The sequence below is a fragment of the Strongylocentrotus purpuratus genome, unplaced genomic scaffold (assembly GCF_000002235.5).
Source record: "Strongylocentrotus purpuratus isolate Spur 01 unplaced genomic scaffold, Spur_5.0 spur5_scaffold_12, whole genome shotgun sequence".
In the NCBI taxonomy this organism is placed as follows: domain Eukaryota; kingdom Metazoa; phylum Echinodermata; class Echinoidea; order Camarodonta; family Strongylocentrotidae; genus Strongylocentrotus; species Strongylocentrotus purpuratus.
Genome location: NW_022145597.1, coordinates 14,729,007 through 14,740,244, shown reverse-complemented (window position 1 = coordinate 14,740,244; position 11,238 = coordinate 14,729,007). Strand labels below are relative to the sequence as shown.

General features: G+C 36.3%; 3 protein-coding genes across 3 annotated transcripts in view; all 3 read right to left on the bottom strand.

Moving 5' to 3' along the window:
* Nucleotides 1-944: 944 nt before the first annotated feature.
* On the bottom strand, nt 945-3,038 carry LOC105441732. Its single transcript, XM_030982614.1, has 4 exons — nt 2,981-3,038; nt 2,415-2,481; nt 1,662-1,788; nt 945-1,103 (listed from the first exon to the last, which is right to left on the bottom strand). Exons 1-4 carry the CDS (start codon nt 3,014-3,016, stop codon nt 968-970), a joined length of 366 nt encoding a protein of 121 aa, XP_030838474.1. The 5' UTR covers nt 3,017-3,038; the 3' UTR covers nt 945-967.
* A 1,053-nt stretch (nt 3,039-4,091) lies between these two features.
* LOC105441735 lies at nt 4,092-6,313 on the bottom strand. The gene is made up of 4 exons (XM_030981382.1): nt 6,230-6,313; nt 5,600-5,674; nt 5,106-5,208; nt 4,092-4,185 (listed from the first exon to the last, which is right to left on the bottom strand). Exons 1-4 carry the CDS (start codon nt 6,288-6,290, stop codon nt 4,092-4,094), a joined length of 333 nt encoding a protein of 110 aa, XP_030837242.1. The 5' UTR covers nt 6,291-6,313.
* A 3,226-nt stretch (nt 6,314-9,539) lies between these two features.
* LOC100890195 (bcl-2-related ovarian killer protein homolog B) overlaps nt 9,540-11,238 on the bottom strand; it is a 10,074-nt gene continuing 8,375 nt past the window's right edge. The window contains exon 2 of the mRNA XM_030981894.1: nt 9,540-9,708. Coding sequence (XP_030837754.1) covers nt 9,559-9,708 — 150 coding nt within the window. The 3' untranslated portion in view covers nt 9,540-9,558. The remainder of the gene's footprint in view (nt 9,709-11,238) is intronic.

Here is an 11,238-nt window from a genome sequence, read left to right as displayed (position 1 = left end):
TTCCACACAGTTTCTTTCACACTGCAATATCATATATCACCAGGGCCTCATTTTACAAAACTTGTCACCAGTGACAGACACATGACAGTTTTTGTTATAAGCTAGTGAAATCCTTGCTTCTGATTGGTTATCAGCAGATTTGTGACTGATTTTCGTCATTTGTCATTGACAAAAGGCTTTGTGAAACGGGTCCCAAAACTCGACTTTGTCTTTGATACAGGGTTAGCAATCGGTTAACATAGCTTGGTTAAAGACTTGTCAAGAATATGTCAGGATGGTTTAATTTTTGTTAAATTTGAGGATAATGTATGAATCTATGAAAATCTTCCAGTTCCACACTTACAGACATCAAATATTGAACATTCCTTTTAATCTTAATTGGCTTTCAGGATGGTTTAATCTTTAAAAAGTTGAGAATAATGTGTCAAGGTATATATATTCCTTCCAATTCTGAACTTGCAGACATCAAATTTTGAACATTCCCTTGAAGCTTAATTGTCTTTCAGAATGGTTTAATCTTTTAAAAGTTGACAATAATGTGTCAATCTATAAATTCCTTCCAATTCTGAACTTGCAGACATCAAATATTGAACTTTCTCTTTAATCTTAATTGTCTTTCAGAATGGCTGAATTATTTTTGAATTGAGGATAAAGTATCGATCTCTATTCAGGTCAATTCTGAACTTGCAGACATCAAATATAGAAGTTTCTCTTTAATCCTAATGTCTTTCAGGATTTTTTAATCTTTAAAAAGTTGAGAATAAAGTGTCAAAGTATATATATATATATTCCATCCAATTCTGAACTTCCACATCAAATTTTGAACGTCCCCTTTAATCGTCTTAAATATCTTTCAGGATAGAATTTTTGTTTAAAATTGAGGATAATGTATCAATCTATAAATTTCTTCCTATTCCACACTTGCAGACATCAAATTTTGAACTTTCCTTTTAATCTTAATTGTCTTTCACTCCTCCTGTGTGATTTCATAGGGTGGTTTCCACTGCCTAAGATTCTCCAACTCACTATCTACCTCCTTCTTTCTCTCAGACATGCCTTGTCTGAAGTTTCCAATAGTCTCATTCTCACCAGCCAGCATTGACCTGCAGAAAAGTAGTAAAGAAGAAGAATACTTGTTATTTGATGGAATTTCATCAGGAAGTTACAAATAATTTCTTTTTAAGAAAATCATGTGAAGAAATAAAACATGGAGTACAACTGATTTTCTGATTTTCTTTTGGAGATATGAAACTGTTAACAATTTGCCATGCTGTCTGAATTTTATGACCCCCTGCCCCCTCTCACCCTCTTCTCTCTCTCTCTCTCTCTCTCTCTCTCTTTATCTCTATTTCTGCACATTTCAAAACAATTTCCCTCCCTTCTTCTCTCTGACTTAGGACATGACTAGTAATACCCTTTTGCTATAGTTGACTGCCAGTTTTTCTCTATTTAATCTCTCTCTCTCTCTCTTCCTTTGTCTTCCTATCTAGTTATCTCTCTCTCTCCCCCTTAATAAATGTCATGTGGTACCACACAAAATACCATAGGAATATTTGATACCACAAGTATCTCTCTGACTCTCTCTATCTCTCTCTCTCTCTCCCTCTTCACCTTCCTGCATTTTCATGATGCTAAGAATCCTTTCTTTGTGTGTGACTTACATGACTTCTCTCTGCACACCTGCTGACAGCCCCTGTTCTTCTTGCGCTGCTTTGGTTCTTTCAAGTGATTCCTGCAACTCTGTAAGATGTTGCTTCTTCTTCTCACTTTCCATCTTCACAGTAACCACTTCAATGAGAAAGGGATATTAGCAGATCAAAGATTACATGAAATTTTACATTTGGTTGTAGATCTTGAATGGAAAAATGAGCATTCCACAGTCGGAAGCAGTCTGAATATATGCCCCATCTTTGGTGTAAGGTATATGCAGGAAATCCCCATGAAAATGTCTTTTGACCTTTTGTTGTTGCTCTACGTTCCCTAAACAAAACATGTTATAAGCTTTTTTCTTTCATTACCAAGCCATTACCAAGCCAGTCAAACCAGTGAGCAAGGAATTTGACTATTCTGTTAAATTTTAGAACAAGTACCACATGTATTCCCTGATACACCACTAGTAAGAGAGGCGCAATGGCTCAGTGGTATAGCAGCTAGTAATCTCGTCACCGGAAGGTCTCAGGTTTAAAAGCAATTCAATGTGCTATATTTTACCAAGGCATTAATCCTCATTACCACTGAAGAGGACTTACAGACACAGGTTCCCTGGTTGCTTACCTACAAGCATATATACACATGCTTTCTTTAATAACAGTCCGGTAAAACACACAAACCTTCAACTACCGAGTCTTTCACAGAGTCATTGGCTAGCAACCTAGACTTAATTTAGAACACTTATACATAACCCTCCATCTTACCTTCTTTATCAAGTTCTTGTGCCTTTTGCTTCATGAGCTCAATTTCATTCAGCAGCGACTCGTCTGTCTGCAAATGATGTTGTTGATATAAAGATAAATAAGAAATGGTAGTAGAAAGAAAGAGAAGAACTTTTTTAAGGGAAACATTTGGGAGCTATGGCAGACTACCATTCCATTGTTTGCAATTTTCAACATAATCATTCAAAAACAAAAACGGCTGAATTTTTTTTTTAAATCCATGTTACCTTTGAGGGTAATTTATGCATCCCCCCCCCCCCCCCCCAGCACATTTACAAAACACACTTAAATATAAACATAGAAACATATGTGCTAAATTCCTCCAGCCCATCTTTGGGCTAAAAGTTTCCAATATGCTTTATGAAGCAGTTTGACTTCTTATCACCTCCTAAACCTAAGTTAAATGATACCTTTTAGGATTGAAAGAGCAAGTTTTACTGAAGGAAATTAAAGATCTGTGAGAGATTTCCTAATGACATCATATCAAGTTATATTTCTTTCATGTAGCAGTGTAAGGTTGACAGATACAAGGAGGAAGTCTATCTTACATAGAAGTGTCTTGAACGGTGGAATTTGTCAGCCATCTGTGAAAGGTGTTCTTCAAAATCCTCGCTGTGAGAAGAGAATAACAACAAAGCCACTAGAAAATGGAATGAGCGATAAAAACTACAACAGCCACACAAAGATTTGATAAAAGACATATTCTTTTTAGCTACTTTAAACTGACCATAGGAAATAAAAATATTTAAAAAATGACACAGTATTTAATATGAATCATATTCAAATATTACTTTTGGGGATTATCTAAAGCGCATGCTCATTATACTTGTACATACCATACAGCAATGATAATAGAAAATCATATTGTATTTTATATTGTTTTCTTTGCACAGAGTCTCGATACACTTGGTAAATAACATTTTTAAAGTGCAGTTATATTGGAAATATTGATTTGTAACATATATATGAAAGAGAAATAGTAATCAGGTAGCAAATCAAAATGGTGGAAAAAGACGCGTCCAGAATGCAAACCTTGAGGAAAATTCTACATGTATTTTCATGGTATCGAGGTAGAACCATATCATTGGGAATCATTGGTAGATATTTTGATGGGAACCAAACATGTCAATCAGACATATCAAAGACGAATTTTTGCTCACCGATATCACCAACTATTATGCCTTTTATATTTAGGACATGCCTTTTTCATACCACAACATTTTGCTTATCTGCCTAAGATAGCACTATCTACACCTGATATGAAACAACTGTAAGGAGGCAGTGTGGTGCAATTGGATCGTCATCAAGCACTCATGACTTTCAACATGGGCGTACTAGGTTCAAGTCCCGCACTGACCATACAAAAAATGCAAAATAATAGTTGCCATTGTGGGTAAGCGCAGCACACCCCTCCCCTCTGTTCTCGATGCAGGCCTGAGTTTTTCTTGGACTAGAACGTTATCGGGAGGTCCGCGTGTGTAGGAGAGTTACACCCTTTGCACGTTAATACGCTGCACTTCTCGTAAACAGTAGAGTGTTAACCCGGTTTGTAGAAAACTGGTATTCTTTCGGAATTATCTTCGTGATAGGCTGCATAGCCTTTTGAAGATTAACAGAAGTAGAAGATCAGAAGTCAATTTTTTTTAAAATAGAGTATAATTACATGTCTTTAATGTGTCGTTCTTTCCCGTCCTTCATTGTATCTTCTACATGCTGTACCTGAGCTTGAACCTGGTTGTTTAAACCCAGCTGACTGTGCTCAGATCAATGAAGAAATGAATAGGGTAAGAAATCAAGGAGTAAAAATATTTGTAAGTTATATACCAATTATGTCAAAGAGAATTGAAAGAAGAAAACAAAAACAGTGTCCACTATAAAGTAACATAGCATTTACCTACAGTATATATTACTTGACACATTTTTGACACATGTGTTTAAAGCAGATGAAAGTATGATAGATGAAGACTTGAAATAGTTGGTAACATAGCTTTTTGAGAGTAAGCATGGCATTATTATTCTCTTTGAAAAAAGGTGGGTTTTTTTCTGTCTCTCATGGCTAAAGCAGACAGAACAAGAATCATTAGGGTTGCGGAGTTAATGGAAATATTAGAAGAGGGAGAGGAGAAGGAGAATTGAAGAAAAAAGAGAACAGAGAGAAACAAATAAGACAGAGAGAGGAAAGAGAGAGAGAGAGGAGATAGAGAGAGAGAGAAAAACAAATAGACAGAGAGAGAGAAGGAGAGAGAGAGAGAGAGATGGGGATAGGGAGAGAAAGAGAGAGAGAGAGGAGATAGAGAGAGAGAGAAACAAATAGACAGAGAGAGAGAGAGAAGGAGAGAGAGAGAGAGAGAGAGAGAGAGAGAGAGATGGGGATAGGGAGAGAAAGAGAGAGAGAGAGAGAGGGAGAGGAAGAAAAGGACGGAGAGACAGAGACCGAGAGAGCATTGTGAAGTAGGATTGTTTACATGTATATATTCAAACAGATTTTACAGATGGTATCAGAAGGTGAGCTACAATTGTTATATTATGAATACTTATTGTACAATTTTAGATCACATCAAGTACAGAAGCTAGGAACAAATCATTTTCATTTCAACAGTTTGCAGAGGTTCTTATAATTCACCATTCAAGTCAGTTCTCAAACAGGATGCATTATTTTTCTCACTCACTTACCCGTCAAGTTCAGTCTGAGACTGTTGAACTTTATGCTGTGCTATCTTCAAGGTCTCATTCAGTTTTGAAATTTTCTCTGCCAACTGGTTATGCTTTACAGAAGCTTTATTGCATTCAACAAATAAGAATAAAAGAAAAATCATTGTTACAAAAGAATAGTAGACTGTTTTATTCTCTTTCACATTTGATCTGTATGGATCTTTGGCAGAATAAAACTCACAGAACATTGCATCGGTAAGCCTTCCACAAATTTTAATTTAGGACTTGATATAGGTTGATCATTTTTTTTTAATTGTCTCAACTTGATTTTCATTTGATTCGATAAAACAGAGATCCAATTAGATTTAAGAAACTTAAACAAGACTAAATGACCTAGAGAAGGTACAAGTAGGTACATAACTATAAGACAGTTTTCAAAGAGTTGCACACTTTCTGTTTTATTCGAGTTTGATGGTTTAGAAATTAATTAAGAAAACACACATAATTTTACTCACCACTTTCAAACTTCTTTGCCAGAGTTTTCCGTTTACTTCTCACCTCTCTCAGTTTCTGCTCATTCCTTGCTTTCTCTAATACAGGAACAAAAATGAAGTGATGTAGGAAATGTTAGACACTCACAATTATGTAGACTTCATGTATCCTGACTTTATTTACAGGCTAACCCAGATGTTGTGTGTCCGGACAGGTTTATAATTTATATCCCGACAATCAACACGAGACAGTTGATTAGAAACAGGAATTTGAAGAAGTTTACAAGCAATATTTTATAAATCTTGTAAGAATCATGTTGGACAATGTCATAAAGGACAAATGTTCATGATGGTTAATGCTATTTTATTAATATTGTCTGTCAAATTCGAAGACAAAGAGAACTCTTTAAAGACCTTATTTGTGTTAACTGTACGGCCACCCAATACCCCTTGCATACCAGTGCAGCCGCGGCCGACCGCACAGCAGGCACGCACAAAAGCACCGTCACTGGCGGTCCGAGTGGACTAGGCTAGACTACTTCTCAATCTTATGAAGATAACGAACTACGAAGTGAAACAAGAAATTTGGTAATACACACACATGGATCTAGTGAAATTTCACAGATAAAGTTGATCCATACAGTTTTGATTTACCTTGTTGAAGTTCATTGATGCTTTTGGTAAGAACCTCCACATGAAATGCATTTCCAGCCATTGTTTCAACAATATCAGCGCGATATCGAGCACGCGATCTGTGAATATCGATTAATTAAGGTTACGGCCACTGATCTCTACGGATTTTTCCGTAGAGATCAGTGGTTACGGCCGGATAAACAGCAAAATAAGGAAGGGGGAAGAGATGGGGGGGGGGGGGGGGGGCATGCACACCACTCGTATTAAGGAATAAAAATTGAGAAAGTTCCTGGTCGACAGATCTCGCCCGCACTGTTGCATTTCACTGTGTTTCCTTTAGCTTACTCAATTTTTTATGCCGTCTGTATAAATAATAGGTGAAATATTAATCTTTGTATTTTGATTAGAAGACGTCTTTGCTTTTCTAAAGCGGATCTTGCAATAATTTTAATGGAATTCTGTTTCGAGAAAAGTTTGTTGAAAGGGACTATTGGCGAATCCACGAAGGCCACTCCATTCCTCCACTCCTGACAAATATTATTTTGACTGTCACTTAATTGCTGCTTATTATTATTATAGGTTCAATGACTTTCGTAATTTAATGAAGAAGAAAATGCCCCCCCCCCCCGGTTCACTCTTGGGTACGCCTGTACTTTTCCCTTATCACCTCTTTCATTCTACTCCTCCTTCTTCCACGCTTCTATACCCCCGCCCCTCTCCTTTTCGCACGCCTACACTGCCCCTCTCTCCTTCTCTTCTCACATATTCTTCATTTCTCTTTAGTCATGTTATTTTTTCTTATATAGTTTTTGTTTTCTCTCTCTCTCTCTCTCTCTCTCTCTCTCTCTCCCTCCCCCCCCCTCTCTCTCTCCCTTCTCCCACGCGTACACCGCCCCTCTCTCCATCCCATTCTCTCTTCTCACGTCTTCTTCATTTCTCTTTAGTCATGTTAGTTATCCTTACATCTTTCGCTCGCGCTCTCTCTCTCTCTCTCTCTCTCTTCTCTCTCTCTCTCTCTCTCTCTCTCTTTCCCCTCTCCTTCTCTAACGCTTACCCCCTCCTTCATCTCATTCTCTCTTCTCACGGCTTTTTCATTTCTCTCTATAGTTTTCCTTCTCTCTCCTCTCACCCACAATAATTAGCTAGAGGCAAGTTAACGCAGGCGCGGATCCACGGGGGGGGGGGGGGGGCGGGGGACGGGCCCGCCCCCCTGGCTTTTTTTTTTTTTTTTTTTTTTTAATAAAAAAAAAGTTTTCGGGGTCAAATACAAAAAATAAATGATGCATACTCCCCCCCCCCCCCTCACTTAGCGAGATATTGGTCGGCACGATTTTCACATTTTCGAGGTCAAATACGAGAGAAAAAAATTATGATCACTACCCCCCCCCCCCCCCCCCCCCACCACCACCACTGAGCGAGATATTGGTCGGCGATTTTCACATTTTAGCCCCCCCCCCCCCCTATCGGCAAATCCTTGATCCGCCCCTGATTTAACGCTTAATAATTATAGCCAATAATAAAGCACAAAATCATTATTATTACAATGACATAACTTTTATTGCCTATAGTATAGCGATAATTACAATGATCTATGATTATCATAATTTCAAAAATATAATTCTAACATCCATTCACCTCTTATATCTCAACTGATATAAAAAAGAAATTGATTAAGATTGTCGTCCTTAAATATTTGACATAAAAACCATCCACAGTACCCTGGAGAATGCATATTTTACAAAAATGTTTTTCCATACGACCAATTTCGATATAAATATTGGCAAATCCCATAATACATATTCCAGTAATTTAGTTTAGGAAAAAGGAATATTGAATAATGTTGTCCTGCAATACATTGTGATTTTTTTTTTAAATCTTTGGAAGTTTGTCAAATTTAGGGAGTAATACTTACAGAAGAAAGTGATATAATTTGAAAAGATATTCCTTTTCCCTTCATTTGGGAGTCTGAATATCATTTTTTTAATGAAAATAAAGGTGAGACAATCAATATTTTATGTTGGGCATAATACAGCCTAACTTACCAGGATTTATAAAAACCAAACACTAATGAAATTATTAACAATAATTATTAAGAGTGTAAATTCAATGCATGTTATCATGAACCCTCCCCCCCCCCCCCACCCCCTTTAAAAAAAATAAGATCCCCTTTTCAGCACAACAGTTGCTGTGATTCTTCTGCATTCTGGATTATACTCACTTAATATATTCATAATTTGATAATTTCCGAATATAATTAGAACTATGCAACACAATGCATCTTGTTATCATAAACGTTGATTATTTATTGCACATAAGCCCTTAGTATGATAATGGTGATAAAGTGTTTCAATAAACGACTAATATTCTCTGATTTTCTTTTTTTAGTGGGTAGTACGACAACTACATTTTGTTTACTTAACTTTCTGGCTTTAAGCACGATCTTATCGAGTCAAGCAGGTCTAAAATTAATGAGATCACTCAATATTGTAGGGCTACTGAAATACCGGACAAGCCAGATTAATAACGTGTCCATTAATAATATTAATGTCCATTGTCTGAAACAAACAAACTTATCAATAACTTCAAAATTCTGATTATTATTTTTTTAGAGTTCTGATAACATCATTACATAATACAAATCCTGATTAAATTAACCAGAGGGTCATAATCTCGTGATTGTCTAAATCTTCAGATTAATTGGAACCATTTTGATTGAAGGATCGCAAAAACATTCAAGAAACCAACTCATTGCTATTCATTTTCAAAGGATTCAAAATGATTGGTCATTGTAATGTTTGCTCATTTCAAAATGTGATGGCTACTGGATTTGCTTTCAGCTGATTTCTCGAAAGCCTTTCCTATCGTCTTTGATGTTTCATAATCAAAGTTTTGTTCGGCTCGTCTCATCGTGGCACTGGAGGCTGATTGTATTTAATTGTTTCAGAATTCAGTTTCCGATCATGATGGCGGGATTTGTCGATGCCACACTATAGTTCTGCTTCATCAACCATTGATCCAAACTAACAATTACAAGGCCCTCTATGTATTCCGCTCTCTCATCTCGTCCAGATATAGCTACAAAAGGCATTTGTGAATAACGCTGACATCTTGGATTAAAGGGGATAAATTGCATACCCTTGATAGTTTTATTTCAATTGTGACGAAGTGACGATCGCGATGAACCGGGCAGTGGAGAACTTGTTCATGCATGGTCTTTGATCACTTCCGAATCGTTTCCACTTAAGTCTTTACCTGCTGTCAATGGCAACATAACACTTTTGAAGAAAAAAAGTTAATGTTGTCTCGGGCCTTTGCAAACAGATCCCCCAAATTAAATCACCATCCTACCCTCAATTCTCGGGCCGCCAAGCAGAGAGGTAATACGGAGCATGCGACAACAACGCAGTTAAGAACAGACCGAGAAAGACGCCCCCAAACGTCAAGAGCCAGACAGTTCCCGAGTCGTTTCTTTTGCGGCGGAACGTCCGCAGGAGATCCGTCTAAATGGAAAAAGAACAAAAAAATTGAAAAGATATTTTAAAAAATAACTCGTAGATACTACAAAAGGGTAGGGTCATAAATGAAGGGACTAAACTTTTGCCAATTATCCTTGATACAATAATTTATTTATAAACGTATCAATATTAGACGGGTTATGATTCACAAAATACACTCCACCTATTTCTTATATTTATAGGCCTATAACCGCCTAAGTTTTGTAATTTTGGAATGGGTCTATCATCCCCCGTAAAGAGTGCCTATATACACAGTCACACTCATAAAAGAAGTACATGTATTATTCCGAAACTCGGAGACACTGTTTGCTATTTCCACACACTAAAATATGATCGTAGATTCTGTTTACCTTAATCTATTGGACACTAAATCTCTTACCTCTAAAATAGTTCAAATTTACATTTCCCTAATAGCGCGTCATTTGGCGCGTTCAAATAAAATTGGCCTCTTGCAATTTTTATCACTTTACCACTGTTTTGCAAACGTATACTCAGGGGGACGGACAAACACAATATTATCTACCAAAGTGATGAAAAGATAAAAACAACATGTTTATTTCACTCGATGAGGGTTTTTTTCTTCTTTTACTTGCCGCTTTCCTTTGTGCCAAAAATAGCTCAATAGAATCGGAAAATAACCTCTATCTGATAAAACACCAATTACATTTTTATCATTCCATCAAATTTGTTAGGGCGAGTTATTAATCTAGTGCTGTAATCAGAATAAAATAAATATTCTAATTATAACATGCCAAAGGGGTGAAAAGAAATGAATGCATGACTCTGATGCAATGTGTGATTACAATCATCTCCGAGGCCTCTCGAGACAGACTATCAACGGCCTGGGGGAACATTTATTAGGGATGGTTGGGCATTAATCTATTTGTGTTATCATCGTAAGTTGTGGAATCACTGGTCAAGTTATCACTGGTAAATAAATAAGCAAATGAATAAATGAATAAGAATATATCATGATCATTCTTAATACATAAGCCTTTACAAGCTTGCTTTCATGTAAGTCCCATCATATTTATCTCAGTTAAATCATTACTCTATATTGACCTTTTATTTTTATGTTATTTATCATGTACTATAATTGATTGTTATTTTATTACAAACAAACACACTTTAATTTTATTTTGAATTGTATAATTATGTAACATGGGAAGTATGAAAATAAATGAAATGAAAATAAATGGAATGGAACATAATACACGTATAGGTAACACTAATACATACAACTTAACCTCAACAATACACATCAAAGTACATTGCCTTGTGTAATTATGACGATACGTTATGAAAACAATGCTCTAAAAATCATTTGCAGTTCATAATCACGTAAACAATATTTACTTCGTAAACAAACACCCTCTGCTAATTATCAAAATAATTGATAATTTAATCGATCAAAGGGGAAAGGAAAATGAATACATGTAATTCTCAACACAGCATGGCATTCTCGCTAAGTTCATGGCCTGAATGGTGTCATGCTATAATTTTCTTTTAGATATT

Bases quoted from the DNA above. Each gene is read 5' to 3' on its own strand.
- LOC105441732 (XM_030982614.1), bottom strand. From the start codon at position 3,016: ATGGCTGACAAATTCCACCGTTCAAGACACTTCTAT. The intron at 2,482-2,980 runs GTAAGATAGACT...CATCATTTGCAG, and splicing joins ACCGTTCAAGACACTTCTAT to ACAGACGAGTCGCTGCTGAA. The intron at 1,789-2,414 runs GTAAGATGGAGG...TTCTCATTGAAG, and splicing joins ACAAGAACTTGATAAAGAAG to TGGTTACTGTGAAGATGGAA.
- LOC105441735 (XM_030981382.1), bottom strand. From the start codon at position 6,290: ATGGCTGGAAATGCATTTCATGTGGAGGTTCTTACCAAAAGCATCAAT. The intron at 5,675-6,229 runs GTAAATCAAAAC...TTCCTGTATTAG, and splicing joins CATCAATGAACTTCAACAAG to AGAAAGCAAGGAATGAGCAG. The intron at 4,186-5,105 runs GTAAGTGAGTGA...ATCTGAGCACAG, and splicing joins TCTCAGACTGAACTTGACGG to TCAGCTGGGTTTAAACAACC.